The sequence below is a fragment of the Myotis brandtii genome, unplaced genomic scaffold (genome assembly GCF_000412655.1).
Source record: "Myotis brandtii unplaced genomic scaffold, ASM41265v1 scaffold1631, whole genome shotgun sequence".
Classification (NCBI taxonomy): Eukaryota; Metazoa; Chordata; class Mammalia; order Chiroptera; family Vespertilionidae; genus Myotis; species Myotis brandtii.
In genome coordinates this window covers 112581-131666 of record NW_005355967.1, presented here as the reverse complement: position 1 = coordinate 131666, position 19086 = coordinate 112581, and the positions used below count along the sequence as shown (strand labels likewise).

Sequence of the window (19086 nt, the reverse complement as noted above, 5' to 3'; positions counted from 1 at the left end):
TCATGGCTGTCATGTATTCGCTTCTGAGAACAGTGCATAGAAGACGTGCATCAGCTCTAATCAATCTTCCTGAGCCATTTCTCTGATCATGTTCAGGAGGGTCCTCTGAGAAGAGAGTGGGCCTTTTCCCTCAATGGGCAAAGATCAGCTTCCATTTCAAAATCTCTCTCTCTCAAAAAAAATCCAACAACCCAGAGCCTGTGTTTATTGAAGGTTGGTCTAAAAGGCTCTCACACCATATGCCCCATCAGCACTCGAGTGCCTCTATTTTAGAAGGATGTAAAGGTTTAATCACCCTGGTGGGGATTTAGACCCAGAGACTTCAGAGAAATCTTATTATTTCTAACTGCAGGCAAAGAGTATTAAGGCTCCACTCTGGATCAGGGGCATGACATGTTCTGTAAGTAATTTATCTTTACCAGGGGAAGGCCCTTACTAGAGTGTCTTAGAAACAGTACTACGATTGGGTACCGGCTCATTATTCCTCCTTTTCTCTTTCCCCTTCTCAGTCTCCTGCTTATTCTTTTTGTCCCTACTTTTTCCTGCCCAATCTGTCCAATGTCCAAATATCTGCCCCCAAATTTTCCCTTTAACAAGGGGCACCAGGTGCTTGCCAGGGAGAGATAATAATGCTTTTGCAATAAATGACCTCATCCAGCAACCTGGTGTAGACCTGTCAACTTCAGACTTCTGAATGGACCCTACCTGTATCCCCTCAAATAAGGAGCAGAGAGGGAAGAGTGTGCTCTGGCTCCATAGGCACTCGTCTATGCTCGTAGACATTCCTGCCCTATTGTACCTTCACAGAGGCAATCTCCACTGAAAGCCGTTGAAATCCCTGTGCACATCCACATAGGGATGTTATTAATCGTATGATTTCATTTGCATGCACTCCCTCCCAACCACACCCTCCTTCTTGTCTTTCTGGTGCTGAAGCTAGAGGATGTCACAGGTGGGATTCTGCTTATGGATTCATTGTTTTGTTTGGGGACTATAGTTTGACTGGTGGCAGATCTAAATCCATGTGCTAATGAGCTTGGTTAAAGCAGGCCTCTGCTATCCTCTTTTAATCTAGCCTGTCTGTCTGAGTTTCTTTCCACAGTTAACGATCTGCTATAATGGTTTTGCCTTTAGTTTTGCCTCCTGGGTCAAAACAAATCAATAGTCCTCACAGATATTTAAAAACCATCAGTGTAAAGCTCCTGGGTCTCTGGCCCCCCCTCCCACTGTTTTGTTTTGTTTTTGCTTCTGGGCGAACTTACAGCTTGATCAGTCCAGTGATATTTCCCTTACATCTCCACTTTTCTCCCAGAGATGGGCAGCAGTGAACCCCTTCCTATTGCAGAAAGTGACAAGAGGAAGAAGAAGAAGCGGAAGGCCCGGGCCACTGACTCCTTGCTGGGAAAGTTTGAAGGTTGGTCACACAACTCTCTTAGACCAGGGCCTGTGGCTCCCCAAGCATGGGAGGAGCTTCCCAAAAGCCCATGGGTCTAGATCACAGGATCTGTGTTATCGTAGAGTCAGCTCATGGCTATGTGTGTGATAGGGATGAAAGAAGGAGTGCAAGAGCTTACTCAAAGGAGTGACAGAAAGAGAGCGAGCAGAGATGAGAAAAGCCCCTGGATGATGCACAGGCCTCCTCCCAACGGTCAAGGGACAGGAAGACCAATCTGTCAGAGTTGTACATGCAGTGAGATTGGCTGGTGTGTTTCTGCCCCTTCCAGATGTGATCTTTCCCTCGGCTGTTCCTAGAAGGGCTGCTGAGAGGTAGAGCAACCATGTAGGAGGAGGAAGAGAGGGCCATGGCTGCAAATGAAACTTCAATCTTCTATAAGCAGAGAATTTGACTCCAAGAGATTGCAGCTACTTGTGCTGAATTTGACACCGTTTTAAGAGTGGATGTTGTGTTCAGGGGACACAGAGTGTTGGTCATCAAACATTTTGAATCCTGTGTGAGGCACCAGGCTCAATGCTCGTCCTGTTACCACTGGGCATATGATGGGATGAAGTGAATCATTGGACACTTCTGCAAAGAATTGAAAGGATCAGTAGCTACTCCTAGTAGTGACATGCCCCTTCATCTATTTTGTTTCTTTTGTGAAACCTGAAATAGCTTCCCCTCATGGTCCCTCTTTCCAATAGTGCAGATACACTAGTGAATTGATAGTTTTGTACAGTAGTTCTAGTGACCAGCCCTTTATGAGTCAGGAATATTGGACTTCCAACCACCAACCTATTCTGACATGTGTAAAAGGCTAATACCAAATGTCCATTGTGAGTAAAGCATGTTATTTAAAATACTTACAAACAACAGTGTGTATTCTTTATTTTAATTATTTATTGCATTTATTGGAGTGACATTGTTTAATAAAATTATATAGGTTCAAGTGTGCAACTCTATAATACATCATCTGTATATTGTATTGTGTTCACCATCCAAAGTCAAGTCTGTTTCCTTCACTATTTATCTCCCCTATACCATCTTATGCTTCCCCCCACCCCTTTCTCTCTTATAGTCACCATACTGTTATCTGTGTCTATGAGTTTGTTTGTTTTCTGCTTAATACCTTCACCTTTTTCACCCAGCCCCCCAACTCCCCTCCCCTCTGATAGCTGTTGGTCTGTTCTTTGTATCTATGAGTCTGTTTTTCTTTAACCCAGTCAGTAGATGTGTGTGTTTGGGGTGGAGGGGGTAAGGGGAGAAGACAAGGACAAAAGTACCATGATTTTTAGAATAATTTCCAAATCAACAGGTCTTGCTCTTTCCATGAATTTAAGAGTAGTTCCTGTTATTCAAGGATGGCTTGTGCAATTATAGGGCTTCTCATGACTCAGAGTGATAAAACCTAATTTCATGGTTAAAAAGTATTCTGCTCAGTCTGTGGGTTTAAGTGCTTGGCTGCCTCAAGAGGAAGAAGCCAAAGAATAGAGGCGAAGGGAGAAGGAGGCCAGCTCAGCAGAGACTATGATGGAGCTGTAGCTTCCTTTGGAAGGGCTCAAAGAGCTTGTGCTATTTGTGAGCTTGGGCAGGCCACCTAAATGTTCTTTCAACCCAAGCCTATTACTCTGTGAGAACCGCTCTGACTCAGCACCCTAAAAACCTCGAGGCTTCCGTTTACATTTATGTCTGTCTCCTGTTTCCTGTGGGTGACTTCTGGAAACTTCTCAAAAACCTCCAGAGAGGATCCTTTGTGTGTGGTATAAAATAAAACAAGGTTTTATTCCCCTTTGTATCACCAATGCCTAGCACAGAGCTGGGCACACAGTAGATGCTCAGCAAATGAGTAAGTGAATGCATGATGTCCATTCAAATTACACCCCTCTATGAGGATCCCCCAGATTCTCTGAACAGATAGATATAACCTTTCCCTTTCCTGGCTCCTTTTTACTATGTCTTGTCCTCTCTCTGATAGTATTTCCCACTGTCTGGTTTATTCTGGGGTCATTTGTGTATGTGTCTGTCTTCCCCCATTGAATTGTGATTCTCAAAGAGCAGGGACTATATTTTATTCCTTGCTTTGTCCCTGTTGTGAATCTAATATGCTGTCTGATACATAGTAGGTGCTCGGGAAATATGTGTGCGAATAGAAACCCTTCCACTGACCTCATCTCTAAAATGGGGAACAAGATGTCTTCTCTGTGATCTAGTTGTTGAGAAACTGAGTCCTGAAATGGCCAGGAAAGCTAATGGTCTTCCTCGTCACCACACTGGGGAGTCACCGTGTGCCTGTGTTGTCAGACCAAGGAAGCTGAGTAACAGAAGCTCTTCTTTCCATCTTAACTTGCAAAGGGTGACTCATCCTGTTATTTCTCTCATCCATTTCATCTCTAGATGTGTACAAGCTGACCTCTGAATTGCTTGGAGAGGGAGCCTATGCCAAAGTTCAAGGAGCTGTGAGCCTGCAGAATGGCCAAGAGTATGCTGTCAAAGTGAGTGTCTCATCTGGATATCTGGCTTTACTTTGTACATAGTCCTAAACCAAATAAATTTCATATTCCCCAGTGTGGTGGCTCAGTAAGATTTGGGGCTCCAAAGCTATATTTGCTGAATTCAAATGTTGGTTTCTCTACTTGCTGTGTGCCATTAGGCAAGTTACTTAGCCTATATGTCCTTCAGTTTCCTCATCTGTAAAATAGATGTAATAATAGAACCTATATATTATTTTTTGTGACGATTAAAGAAGTTAATATGTGCAAAGGGCTTGAAACAATGCCTGGCTCATAGTGTTAATGCTTCTTACTAATCTGACAAATGAAATTAGCTTCAGGGAGTAAACAAACAGATTTGGAATGAGACAACCCACCTGAATCTCTTTTGACAAACTACTACTATTTGACTTTGGTAAAGTCACTGAAAATCCTTGAACCTCAGTCCCCACATCTCCAAAATGAAGATATTAATACCTTTCTGTCTCATGGATTGGTTATGAAGATGTAAATAAAAATGAACTGGTATCAGTAGAAACATTTTACAAATGACAGAATGCTCTACAAGTGATGTAGAGTATCATGATCACGAGGACGAAGCACTGAGCTGTGGGACAGGAGAGGTGGCTTCTAGCTGTGTGATCTTGGAATGGCTCACTTCACCCCTCTGTGCTTTCATGTGCTGACCTCATATGGAAAAAGAGATGGATTGAGAGCAGTGGTTCTCAAAGACCCTGCATCAGGGTCTTTGTATTTTTACCAAGTTTCCAAGTGATTCTAATATCCACCAAAGTTGGAGATCACTGATCTAGAAACAGGTCTTATTGATTCTAAGGGGGCAATTCAGACTTATTTCAAATCATCCACCTGAGCCACCGGGTCTAAGCACTGCCTCATATGGGCAGACTCAGCCAAATTGACTCCTGGAAGAAGTGTGTTTTTTAACCAATCTGCTATAGTCCCAGCTGTGGATTTATTAAGGGGAAAACTTCTGCTAAGCCATGTTCCTTTTTGCTGGAGTATTGTTTCATATGGTAACAAAAGTACTGCCTCAATTCCTTTTTGGAAACTGATCAGTATAAATTACAAGTAATTTTATTTAAAAAATATGCCTTAAGTGTGGTAAAAACTGCAAATGTCAATTGATTTTCAAATGTCTGAATACATTTATGGATGACAGACCTATTTCTTCAAAATTGGCTCACAAGAGGAAAACCAGGCCCTTCCTCCATGTCCCCTGGCATCTTTGGGCAAAGATGGACCCTGGCTTGGCAATTCTTGGATTTCAGCAGTTCTGCCCATGTCTCTCGTGTTCCTTGAAAACTCCCTAGAGATGGGCTGCTTCTCCCCACATGGCTGCACAATATTTGGTTTTATTAGGGCTTTCCCTATAAGCATCCAACTGATAAACACTAGAGTCTCAGGGTGGGAGTGAAATTTCAAGATAATCTAGTCTGAATATCCTCTATAACTCCTCAGATAGTTGTACCATGTTCTGCTCCCCCATCTCTAGCATTAGGAGTGCATTACCTCCTCAGAAAAAATTATGCCATTGCTAGATAGCTTGCCTGCTCAAAAGTTCTTCCTGACTTTGATCTGAAATATTTGGTGAACGAACGAGCTGAGTAGCTTCTGTGCCCCAGCACTACGTACACCTCTCTGTGCAGAAAACGGGCCCAGAGGTTTACTAACAGACATGGACTTATTTAGAAAATTGCATTGGTCATGGATGTGTGTGCTACAACATATTGGAGAAGTTTGCAGTGTTCTACACAGCATCCTTGGAGTGAAGGAACAGGATGTCATCATCTGCTGCCTGCTCATCTGGGACTGTGAAGCAGAGCCAGCTCTGCAGAGCAGCAGTTTGGGACTCTGGGTGGGTCCGAAGACATGTTCAGAGTCAGCCACTCCCTGTGCAAACTACCTGCTCATCTGTTGGCTCACCCATTCCTTCAGTCAGTACTTGCCAAGCATCTCCAAATACAGGTGGGGAGGGGGAGCATCCCACAGTACCATAGGAGAGATAAGGCCTCCGGGTTGTACTGAGAGAAGATGTGTAGGATACAGGCCAGTATAGGATAGCAAGGGCTTCGGAGGCAGCTCTAGGCTTGAATTCCAGCCCTGCCACCTATCAGAGCTGTGGGCAAAATGTTTTACCTCTTTCTATCTTTTGGGATTTGTTGTAAGGGTTAAGAGATTATGTACCTAAATGACTTAATACAGTGCCTGCCAAAGGGTAAATTCTCGGATGAACTGCAGAGGTGGCATTGACCTGGGCCCTTCATTGCCCCTTGCTCTTCCTCCAGCACTAGGAGATCCTTCATTAGAGCTTATAAATTCTTACCCGAAAGGCAAAAAGAGATAGCCTTAGAATAAGAACTGGATAGAGGTAGCTCTTTGTCTTGCTGGCTGCTTCAGTCTCCCCTGGGCAGCTGGGGACAGCCCTCAGAGGCTTCCGTGGAGTTGTGCTTGGCCAGAGTCACACAGCCCAGCCAGGCTGGAAAGCCCTCGGGCCCGTCTGCAGCTTTGCCGACAGAGCCACAGGGCCTATGTCACCAAGTCCTACTCCAGACTTGTGCTTGTAACTGACTTGGGCTAAATTTGGCCGTTTGTTCTGCCAGAGGGCTCCTGCTGAGGGGTGTTTTGAGTTTAGGTGGGAATATTTGACAGATGTTGTTCTTCCCATAGATCATCGAAAAACAAGCAGGGCACAGTCGGAGTAGGGTATTTCGAGAGGTGGAGACGCTATATCAGTGTCAAGGAAACAAGTGAGTATAGTGTTGGGCTAGTTGCTGCTTCTCTGGGGGGATGCGTGGCCGCAGAAAAAGGTTCTTTCTTACCATCTCCTGACCTGAGCTCTCACTCCTTCCCCCACAACTGCATATAACTCCTTGTCTTCTAATGTTTAGAAAAAATGGAGAGGAGAAATAACAGCAGCAAAGAAGCTATCTCCTATTTAGGCTGAAATACTATAAATATCAGCAGTTCAGGCCCATTAGATGAGTGAGCAATCTGAATGAGTGCCCGGGACAAAAATCGGGTTTTATTTCTTTCAAGTGCCTGTGGAAACTAGGCTGCCTGAGTGTTGCCTAGTGGAAACTTTTAGGAACCTGCTGTGATTAATGGATGAGGATGATGAGAACTATTAAGAATATTTGCTGCTGTTTTCTGTTCCTATGATAGTTACATATGTGCAGCTACTACTGAGGGTCGTGAGACCTGGTCTAACCTCTGTGCTTGACAGCTGGGCCAAGGTGCTCTCCAGCCCTGTCTGAGCCTGCTCACCACCAGCTCCAAATGAGTGGCTCTCCCGCTGTGGCTTTAAATCAGGGTCACCTCTAAGACTTCGCTTTCCCCTTTCTTTCTCTCCATGGTAGGGTCAGCAGGGAGCCAGTGGCCCGATATTGATGGCTTTGTCATTAAGCTTGGAGGATGGGGGCTGCTGTTGATTTAACTCCAGGCACTGCCTCTACAATCTTCTTTCAAATTAGGCCATTTTGGCCATCTTATTTGGACGCCTTCGCACTAGTAAAAGCCTGGTGTCTCCCAAAGTGGTCAGCATTTTTTTATGAGGGACAGATTTTCATTTTCAGCCTGCAGCTTCTGAGTTCAGCATTAGAGACTCTACTTGGTTTATTTCGTTCTTTAAAAGAAAAAAAGCCCCAACACCTTCGATATCCAGGCTGGTGGCTTCCCTACTGAGTTACAAGACGACCTTGTTGGCGGAGCACGGTAATGCTCAGGCAGACAGGAGTGCTCACCGGGGAAGGCCACAAGTGCTACGGTGGCCGGGAACACGGTGTTTCATTAAGCAGCGCTTAGCAGTTAGGGTCTAGCGGTGCCTACGTTAGGCCCCAAGTCTATTTGACAGATGTTTCCATTTTCTCCAGGCAATGTAAATACTGCCCCGTGATTTATGGGCAAGAGGGAGGGCAAGTAATTATTTGCTGCTTGCCTCCAGGACACACACCTACTATTCAGTGTTATTAGCCGCAATTGCTTCCAGTCGGCTGCAGATTTTATTCAGTTTAATGTGACCAGGACTTTTTTATAACTCTACCTAGTGGGTTTTAGGGTTGGGGTTTGACAGCACAGACTTGGTGAAAACACCAGAGACTAAACATTATGGAAAGATAAGGTGACCTGAATCTTGCTAACACCATTGGCTGCTTCTCAAACATGGGTCTTTAATAAGCATTCTGATTTCAAGTTGATTTCTGCCCTGTTACAGGGCGTTGTATATTTTTTTTCATTGTATATTTGTAAAATGGGCTTTAATATATAATACCATTTTTCCTTTTTTCCCTTTCCTCCTATTTTTCCCTATTTAAGGAACATTTTGGAGCTGATTGAATTCTTTGAAGATGACACAAGGTTTTACTTGGTCTTTGAGAAATTGCAAGGAGGTACTTACTGTTGAGTATGTGTTTGGACTTCTGATTAAGACCCAGGGTGGTGATCATCCATCATGAATCCCAGAGACTTCTAAAACGAGTCAAGCTAATAAAAAGGATGAAGGACTTAAAACTGCCCTTGATTTGGGAGAAGGGAGGCCGGAGGGAAGGATGATAATTAGCATTTTGCAGAGCTTAGAATGTCACCTGTGTGGGCATTCTATAAATGCCTTCTCATTATAATGGGGCTCATAAATAGATACATGTAGTCATCAATTTATCAATCCATGTTTTGACACATTCACTCTTTAACAATTAATTGTGGGTGGGAGCTCCTACATACATTGTGAAGTCCAGAAAGGCTCACCAGGGGAGAGGAGGGTCCCATTGTTTAGGATACAGACCCAGGATAGAGAAGAGGCCTGAGAATGTGCCAACCTTCAGTTAGAATGATGCCATTCTTGACCATCACCACTACTACCATCACCTACACACACAATCACCAGGATGCTTGCTGAAGTTGCTTTTCTGACAAAGAGAAGGAGATAGAGAAGCACTTGTCCTCCCCATCACTCACCCAACCCTAGAGCACATTTGCAAGGTGAAGGTTAGGGAGGATGTCTGAGTGGAGGACTATAATGGTTAAAAGACCATGCTTTAGAAACCAGCAAAGCTAAGTTTTAGTCTAGCTCCATCACTTACCTTGGGCAAGTCACTTAACCTTTCCAAACAGTATTCTTTCATCCATAAAATAGGGATAATGACAGCACCTACCTCCTTGGGATGCTGTGAAGATTAAATGAGATGATTCATGTGAAATGCTTAGCTCAGTGCCTGGTAGGCACTAAGGGTTTAATAATTATCAGCAGTTAATATTATTAAAACAACTGGCTACAATGGGGACTCGCTGAGAAGTGTGTTACACTCCACCTTCCTTTTTAACAAGTTTGGAAACAAGAGACTCACTGCAGCAAGGCAAACCTGAGATCTAGCCAGGAGCTGGTTTTCTTGGAATGTTTCCTAACATGTTGAGATCCCTTGATTGTTTCATCTGGCAAGTGAAAGATCTTTAATCTCATGTCCGTGCCAAAGCCAGAATAAGTAAACATGTACCACTTTTAGGATGACACCTTCAATCCAGAAATACTGGCTTCCAGTAGCAAGCATAGACCACATTGGAGCCAAGCCATATATATGCTAGTGCCTGTGCCTGCCCTGTCCTTCCCAACAGCACCAGGACTTTGAATTACATGTTTTAATACTCGATGCCGCTGGGTCATCTGTACATATCACTCAGAGAGCAACTATACTGAAGCCAGACCCAATGGGTAAAGAGTGTGATTGGCTCAGGGCAACTCATCTGCCCAGCATTTGGGCCATAGGTCTTCCTGAGGGGAAGTCTGCACAGGTTCTGAGGCCCAACTTACTGGGCTTAAGTCCTGATGCCACCACTTACTGGTGTATGATCTGGAACAAATTGCTTAACCATTCTTGTCTTTGGGTTCCCTATCTATAAAATGGGAATAACTGTATTTTATACATTTTGTACAGTTGTGGTGAGGCTAAGATAATCTATTTAAAGAGCATTACACAGTGCTTGGCACATAGCAACTACTCAATAAATGTTAGCCAACAAAATTTACTTGGTCTTTGAGAAATTGCAAGGAGGTACTTTACTGTTGAGTATATGTTTGGACTTCTAATTAAGGCCCGAGGTGATGATCATCCATCATGAAACTCAGACTTCTCAAGTTGCCAACAAAATAATAATAATAATAATAGTAATAAGGAAAGTTCAGGGGAAAGCAGTTTTTTTCTCTTTTTAAAAAATCTTTGCATATCTGGTGAGGGTGTGGCATTTCTGTTTGTAGGCTATGCTCACATTTGGATCTAAAGTCAGAGGCAAAGGAGGAAAAATTCCTACAGAAAGGCCCCCTATCCCAGGTGGATTCACTTGTAGTTCTCTTTTATTCCAGAAGCCAAATGGCATTTACATATTTTGGTCATTTAAATAGTTGTTCTCACTCCCTTCTACTCATCATAGACAGTACAGAGGTCAGCAGTTCCGTTCTATTCAGTACAGTTTTGTGCTAGTACCTCCTCTGTGCCAGGAACCACACTTGGTGCTGGACATTCAGCAATGAATAAGCCTATGTCCCCCACCCAAACCCGTGGACACTTGGCCTCTGACAAGTTATACTCAGTGAAGCCTGAAAAGGCATTTCCCTATGTTCCTCTGCTTCCCAGGCTCCATCCTGGCCCACATCCAGAAGCGGAAGCACTTCAACGAGCGAGAGGCCAGCCGTGTGGTACAGGATGTGGCTGCTGCCCTTGACTTCCTGCACACCAAAGGTAAGCCGAGCCTTTGCCTTGGTGGTGGGTTGGGCTAGCCAGTCTCTGGGGACCAAGGGAGCAAGACAGGCCAGGCAGAGGGGCTGGGCCAAGAGCTGGTGCAGCTGGCAGGCCTGCCCATGAGGGTGAGGGGGAAACCAGGGTGCCTCCAGACTTCTGATGTGGATGGTGGATAGATGAGGACCTGTTCGGAATGATAAGGATTATAGAAGAAAGAGCAGGGAAGAGAACAATAAAATCCATGTTGAATAAGGTGTATGTGGGTGTGTGGATGTGGATGATTGTCTTTCCCTTTTCTAATGAAGAAGGCAAACCATGCATCATACAACCTCTCTAGTATAAATATGTGGGTGTTATTCCTTCCAGCCTTATAAAAAACACCACCTATATTGGTATGATAGTATATATGTAGTTTTATATCTTGTTCACAATAAATGGAAAGTGCGTTTTTCTATTAACATGGTAAGTTCAAGGTATCTGTCGAACCTCACAATGGTAAAAGGCAGAGTTGCTAGTGTTTGAATTACACTTTGGTTTACAATACTTATTTAGGACTGATTATTTAAGAATTTTTTTTTTGTAAATTAAATGTTTTTGCAAATTGGGTGTTTTTGTCCATTTCCATAAATATGTTTAATTATAGCATACATTTTTTAATTTGCCAAACAGCAGTGCCATGGAAATAATGATCTGGCTTTACCTTTTTACCAGCTAGAATACTGCCTACCCCACAGAGTTATGGAGAGAATTGTATCACCAACAGTAGTTAACACTTAGATAGCACTTGTTATGTGCTGGGCACTATTCTAATCCTTTCATCTGTACTTACATAATTGAGTGTGTCCTATGTGTGTGGACACATACAATATGGAGCATAGTACCTGGCACATAGTACATGGTTCTTCAATAATGTTATTTCCTCCATCCTTGTCCCCCACCTGGCATAAAGCATTTTTATTCCTAATATTCCCTTAAAGCATTCTACCTGACGGGAATAATGTGTGACTTCACTCTGCTCCCTTCACTTTTGTGGATGTGGGCCCCTTGGTTGTGAGTACACAGGACCACTGTAGGCATCCTGCTCACGCACAATGCAGCTGGTGTGGCCTGGTGGGGAGGTTCTGGTTCCTTGATTCTACCCCACTTCTTCCAGTGGCTGGAGAGAGATCTGCACCCAGGCCACACCATGTTGGGGGCCTGACTTGTACATGGGATGAAATTTCCTAGAAGGAGGGGTCTGTGCTTTCCGCAGCATGATGGATGGCAGTGGTTCTGTTTCTGAAAGCTGGGATGCATGTAGGTAACACCTGCCTGACAAAGATTTACAACTGCTCCCCAAGCTGCCTCCATAGATTGCAAAACTGGGTCACGCTTTTTACAAGATCCATACCTTAGAGGGGAGTAAAGGGGGTTTTGTTTTTTATTTATTTATTTATTTTCAAGAATGCACTAAAGGGAACAGAGGCTGGTGGTGTCTGAGGAGTTCTGAAATGCTTGTTAGCATCTAGCTGGGCAGCTGCCTATGTGCCTAGAAGTTGGAGGGGATGAAAAACGATTTCCAGCTGAACTTGGCTGTTTTCTAAATAACTTCACACCGGGAAGATGAATTGAGCAAGAATGGGTCAGCCCGGAAACAAGTTCCATACTCTTAAATACTGGACACACTGCAGCTTAACCTCTGGGAAATGAACCGGAGTAGCTGGATGGCTGGTACGCTCATAGAGGCAGGCCTATTATTACACAGGGCCCTCAGTTCTCAGGCTGGGGAACGCCTCGGCCATCAGCACCTATTTGGGGAGCAAGGCTCCATGTGTGGCTCATGATCCTTCTGTGGGAGCACTTGCTGTAATGGAAAATATCTTTCACTTTTAGTGCGGAGAGCTGCAGCCCGACTCAATTTGTGCAGCCTGGACTGAGTTGCTCTGGGTTCTCATTCAATTAGGTGACTGATGAAGTCATTGAGCCTGCTGGAGCTCAGGTTTTTCCTTTAGTGAAGAGCCTCCGGTGGGCTGGGCCTCTGTCACCTGCCAGGGAGTCGTAGGGCTGCCTGAGAGATGGATCACCCAGGGAGTTTTAGTAAAGCCGGCTCTGCTTTTTCCTGTTACCCAAGAATCCTCTGCTGCTCTCCAGTCCTTCCAAGCAGTAGCTGTTTGGCATTTGCTCAGCCTTGCAGCCCTTCTGTCTCTGCCTCATACATTCTGCAGGAGGAAAGACGAAGGGAGTTTCTGGGTCTACCACTAGAATTCCATAGCCCTGCGAGTGGTCTTTGTCCCTGTCTTTGGTTACAAGGTGGTTTTCCCCCAGGTGCCTTCATGGCCCAGTCAATAGGTTTTAACCCAGGGGTGGGCAAACTTTTTGACTCGAGGGCCACAATGGGTTCTTAAACTGGACCGGAGGGCCGGAACAAAAGCATGGATGGAGTGTTTGTGTGAACTAATATAAATTCAAAGTAAACATCATTACATAAAAGGGTACGGTCTTTTTTTTTTTTTGGTTTTATTCATTTCAAACTGGCCGGATCCGGGCCGTAGTTTGCCCACGGCTGTTTTAACCCCTCATGTGCTCAGCTACTATCTGCAGTCTCCTTCAGGAGGGCTGGCCAAAACGCAGGGGGAAGAGGGCTTATCTGAAGAACACCCATGGGCCCAAGCAGTCTCTGCTGTGCTCTGGCAGGACTGTCTCGGATATGCGGAGCAGGAGAGAAGGGAATCGGGGAAGCTTTGGGAGATTGTTCACTAACATGCGATCCTCTGAACATGAAGGAAGTCCCACTGACGGGATCTTTTTTTAATCGGCCACACAAGAAGAAATGAGGTAGAGCAGTCCCAGCCCCCTGAGATGCTCTTAAACAAGGCACTCATTATTTCAGCATAGCTGTTCCAAACATGGCTGTTTGCAGAGCTCTTTGCTCTGCTTCGTGTTAGGCTTCTTATTCTTGGTTGTCCCCACAGTGCTGAGAGGTAGGCTGGCTGGGATTCATTTAGCCCTTCTCATCCTGCCAGACTCCTAAAGCTTCTGCTTCAAACCGACTTGCAGATTCAACGGTGCTTTTGGTTTGTCTCTGGTTACTTCTGCCTCCTGCAGCTCGTTGACTTTTTAATGTACCATAATTGGGAATTAATCTGCGAACAACAGCATTTGGAAAAAATTAATTGTGTGTGGAATGTTTGATAATTATGTGCATATGTTAACTATTTCCTTGCTCTTTGTCATTTCAGGCATTGCTCACCGAGATCTGAAGCCAGAAAATATATTGTGTGAATCTGCAGAAAAGGTACTTAGGATGTTACAGTGTTTGCACTGATGCGGGGAAGCCACCTTGCTTTCAATATAGGTTGTTAGCAGTTTCCAGGGTTAATCCTTGTCCCGTCTTTGCTGTTTCAGCAGTGTGATTGGCTTAATCCTGAGAGTTTGTAAAATATAGGAGACCCACACAAAATGAATGTTTTCTAGTCCAGTGCACATACCTTTCGAGCAGTTGATGGGAGTCATAAACAACAACTTAATCTTACATGAAGCAAATCTCTGCCTATAAATGATGTTTCTATCATGGTATATATGTCACTAGAGGTGATAATTAGGAAGCAGGTTCTTGAAATGAGTTTCTGTTTCTTTTTTTGTTGCCCATTAGAAAGTAAACATTTATACTTGGTGTTGAACAAATACCATCTATTTTAAACTTTCCCTCAACTCAATCTACAAGTGTTTGCATTTCCATCAGCACATATGAATGTGACAGATTCTGTGTTTGGTAGGAAGGGTTTAGGCCCTGGTGGTTTTGATGGCTCACATTCATAGTTCTGTGTGTGTATACATGTGTGTATGCATGAACACGTGTGTCTTGGTCTGAATTAAGGGATAGCTCATGCATGAGGAATGGCTTTGAGTGAATATGTGAGTCAACTTAGTACTTACAACTCTTGTGGGGAATAGTAATGTTTTAGCTCCAATATGATCTTGTGCCTTCCTGTCAATGACTCTGGCATTAAACTATATAATTTATCATTATTATCATTATGATTATTAACTAGAGGCCTGGTGCACAAAAATTTGTGCACTCGGGAAGGTCCCTCAGCCCGGCCTGTGCCCTCTCTCAGTCTAGGACCCCTTGAGGAATGACCACCTGCTGGCTTAGGCCCGCTCCCCAGGGGATTGGGCCTAACCTGGCAGTCAGACATCCCTCTGGCAGCACGGGAGCCCTTGGGGGATATCCACTTGCCAGTGGGGAGCAGGCCTAAGCTGCAGTTGGACATCCTTAGCGCTACTTTAGGATGTACTGGCAGCCATCAGCCTGGCTTGTGGCTAAGCAGAGCTCCCCCTGTGGGAGCACACTGACCACCAGGGGGCAGCTACTGCATTGAGCGTCTGCCCCCTGGTGGTCAGTGTGTGTCATAGTGACCAGTGATTCCCAGTCCCTCTGCTGTTAGGGTCAATTTGCATATTACCCTTTTATTATATAGGATAATTATTATAGTCAACATTTGTAGTGCTTACAGTATGCCAGCACTGTGTGGATGTACTAAAATTTTATAACTATTTAGTATTTATAAAATCTCATGAGATAGATACTATTATTATCTTCATTTTATGAATGAGGAAACTGAAACTTGCCCAAAGTCACTCAGCTGATGAGTAGTAGACTATAGATTAAAACTCAGGTAGCCTGACCCAGACTCCATGAGTGCTCTGAACTACTCTGTTCATGCTCTTTGTTTCATTTGATCTTCATGGCATGGATTTGTTGCCCTTTTATTATGATTGAAAAATTAAAATTAAGAGAGACATGATGAAGAAAATTTAAAAAGGGTAAAGGGGCCCTGGCTGGTGGCTAAGTGGTTAGAGCATTGGCCCACATATCAAAGAGTTGCAGTCAAGGGCACATAGTACCTGGGTTGCAGGTTTAATTCCTGGCCCCGTTGGGGCGCATGCAGGAGGTAACCAATGATATGTTTTTCTTTCCCTCTTTCTCCCCCTCCCTTCCACTCTCGCTAAAAATCAATGGAAAAATATTCTCGGGTGAGGATTAACAAAAAAAAAAGGAAGGGATTAAAAGGAGACTTGACTTGATTAGTGAACACACAATACAACATACAGATGATATATAGAATTGTATACTTGGAACTTATATAGTTTTATTAACCAATGTTACCCCCATAAATTCAATAAAAATTTTAAAAAATAAAAATAAAAGGATAACCCACAGAATAAGAGAAAAAAATTGTAAGTCATATACCTGATAAGGGTTTAATATCCAAAATATATAAAGAATTTCTAGCCCTGACCAGTTTGGCTCAATGGACAGAGCATCAGCCTGCGGACTCAAGGGTCCCAGGTTTGATTCAGGTCAAGGGCATGTACCTTGGTTGCAGGCACATTCCCAGTGGAGGGTGTTCGAGAGGCAGCTGATCAATGTTTCTCTCTCATCAATGTTTCTAACTCTCTATCCTTCTCCCTTCCTCTCTGTAAAAAACCGGTGAAATATATTTAAAAAAAAAAAAGAATTTCTAACATCAAGAAGACAATCCAATTAAAAAATGGGCAAAAGACCTGAATAGACATTTTTCCAAAGAAGATATACAAATGGAAATAAGTACATGAAAAGATACTCAACATCCTTAGTCATTAGGGAAATGCAATGAGATGCCACCTCACAACCTACCAGGATGGTTATAATTAAAAAAATGGAAAATAACAAGTGTTGATAAGGATGTGGAGAAATTGGAACCCTTGTATATTGCTGGTAGGAATGTAAAGTGGTGCAGCCACTGTGGAAAACAGTTTGGCAATTTCTTAAAAAGCTAAATATAGGATTACCATACCACTCAGCAATTTTACATCTATGTTTATACCCCAAAGAATTGAAAACAGCCCGGCCAGCATGGGTCAATGGTTGAGCATTGACCTATGAACCAGGAGGTCACAGTTCGATAGTTCGATTCCCAGTAAGGGCACATGCCGGGGTTGTGGGCTTGATCCTCACTGGGGGGTTGCAGGAGGCAGCTGATCGATGATTCTCTCTCATCATTGATGTTTCTCTCTCTCTTTCTCTCTCTCGCTCTCTCTCTCTCTCTCTTTCTCTCCCTCTCTGAAATCAATAAAAATATATGTTTTTAAAAAGAATTGAAAACAGAGAGTTGAACTTGAACACCAGTGTTTGTTGCAGCATTATTCACAATAGCCAAAACGTGGAAACAACCCAAGTGTCCATCAACAAATGAATGGATTAACAAAATGTGGGTATATACATACTAGTACAATGGAATATTACTCAGCCATGAAACAGAATAAAGTTTTGATATATGCTACCATATGGGTAAACCTTTAAAACATTTATAAGCAAAATAAGCCAGATATAAAAGAACAAACGTTGGGTGATTCCACGTATATGAAATATCTGGGATAGATAAATGCATAGGGATGGAAAGTAGATTAGATGTTACTGGGACTGGGGAAAGGGGTGAATGGAGAGTTATGGCTTAATGGGCATAGAGTTTCTGTTTGGGATGATGGGAAAGTTTTGCAAACAGATACTGGTAATGGTTGCACAACAGTGTGAGTGTAATTAATGCCACTGAATTGCACATTTAAAATGATTTAAATGGCATATTTTATGTTATATATATTTCATCACAATAAAAAAGAGAGGCTAAATGAGGAGAAAAGAAAAGAAGAAAGAATGTAAGAGAAAGAAAAGGGAGGGAGGGGAAAATGAAGAGAGGAAGGAAAGAAGGAGAGGAGCAGTTGGGACTTGTCCAGGCTCCCCCAGGAGGTAAATGTCTGATCTGAGACTCACAGAACCAGCACATTTGACTCTGCTGCTTCCGCCACACAGGCCATTCTCCTGCGTGCTCACAAACCACCCTTCTGCGTGGCTCCAGAGATGACTCATGCTTTGTGTGGTCTCAGGCCAGCCATCCCGGTTTGCTCTGGCCTGAAGGCGGACTTACAGTGCTTAAACCGACAAAGTCCCACGCAAGCAAAGACAAGTTGGCCACCTAAGCCACCTGAGATGGCCAAGGGTTATTTTTCTCCTAACTCCATTGCCCTCCACCGAATGGTCTGCAAGGAGTGTGTCAGGAATACATACTAACTTCTCTAACTTTTGTTTATCATCAAGAGTTCCATAGGTTTGCTGCTTGTCATATACTCAATTCATAGTAGCTTGACCATGTAGTACAGGCATTTTCTCTTAGTCGGGAAATAGGCAAAGGCATGGGGAAGAGGACACCGTAGGATGAATCCTCAGGTGATGCCTAATTAACCCGAGGAGAGCAAACATGACTTGACAGGTAAAGCTGGGCTGCACTGTGGCAGCCACATAACTGCACCCACATGGTCACCTTGGTCTCCTCATGGCCATTGGTTTCTTGTATTTGTAACCTTCACGCTCTGCTTTCCTTTTTAGGTGTCTCCAGTGAAAATCTGTGACTTTGACTTGGGCAGTGGGGTGAAGTTGAATAACTCCTGCACCCCCATAACTACACCAGAGCTGACCACTCCGGTATGTATGACTGGGCACCCTGTGCCACCTCCTTCTGAGCTTCTATACATTTGGCGTGCCCCTGACCCAGAGCTCTGGAGTCCAGAACAGAGGGCTAAGGAAGGAAAGCGAGCATATCTGTACCTCTTCCTGCTGCCTGAGTTGTCACCTGGCTCACTGCTTGTCCTGATGCCGCCCTCCCTGCCCCAGTGCTTAGCTGCTGATGAAACTGACATTAGAGCTTTTAGCTTGGGGTGGGTCCTCTGCCAATGACGAGACAAATTACATCTATAAGAACAGGCTGAGCCCTGGATCCCAGCCCAGGTAAAGACAGACACCACTCCCAGGCCAGCCCTTTGGCACTCGCAGTGAAAGCTCTGAGAGGCCCATTCCCACTGCCGAAGTCGTGGCGCATCATCCGGGGATGGCGGATGGGGAGTGTGGCCTCCCTGTGGCAAGAACTGGGGTTCCAGGCTCTCTACGTGCAGGCTGGCACGGCTAAGTTGTTCTGTTGCTTCTCTCACTTCACACTTCATGCCCAGATGGTGCTGCTGGGAGCTACTTCTTCCTAAGACATCTCTGTACATGCTCGATTCTGTAATTGTGATCCTTTTTGAGATTTGCTGCTTTGTAAGTGAATTTTCCTAATAACCTTTATTAAAGACATGCATTTGACTATGCCCATGTCTTATTCTGAGCAACATTATTAGAAATGTTTGTTTATTAGCTTTTACAACACTGAGCTACCTTGTTCTCTAACTCATTAACTCTAATTGCCAATAACAGAAAATGTCCTTTCTTCACTTACCATCTTTCCATCAAATTAGTGTGTGTGCTCTATGGAAGACAGTATGGAGTTTCCTCAAAAAACTGGAAATGGAACTCCCATTTGACCCTGTGATCCCACTTCTAGGAATATATCCCAAGAAACCA

The 19086-nt window shown here is 43.9% G+C and overlaps 1 protein-coding gene across 12 annotated transcripts in view; it reads left to right on the top strand.

Annotated features, from left to right (window-relative positions):
- Positions 1 to 19086, top strand: part of MKNK1 (MAP kinase interacting serine/threonine kinase 1) — a 49056-nt gene that overhangs the window by 24289 nt on the left and 5681 nt on the right. For 10 of the 12 annotated variants that reach the window (XM_014536472.1, XM_014536483.1, XM_014536481.1 and 7 more), the window contains 7 exons: positions 1313 to 1414; positions 3833 to 3930; positions 6616 to 6695; positions 8260 to 8333; positions 10569 to 10673; positions 13892 to 13947; positions 18079 to 18174. In XM_014536472.1, the coding sequence (XP_014391958.1) occupies positions 1313 to 1414; positions 3833 to 3930; positions 6616 to 6695; positions 8260 to 8333; positions 10569 to 10673; positions 13892 to 13947; positions 18079 to 18174 (611 nt within the window). Of the gene's footprint in view, positions 1 to 352; positions 401 to 1312; positions 1415 to 3832; positions 3931 to 6615; positions 6696 to 8259; positions 8334 to 10568; positions 10674 to 13891; positions 13948 to 18078; positions 18175 to 19086 lie in introns of all 12 variants that reach the window. The other 2 variants (XM_014536477.1, XM_014536482.1) reach the window with 1 other exon arrangement.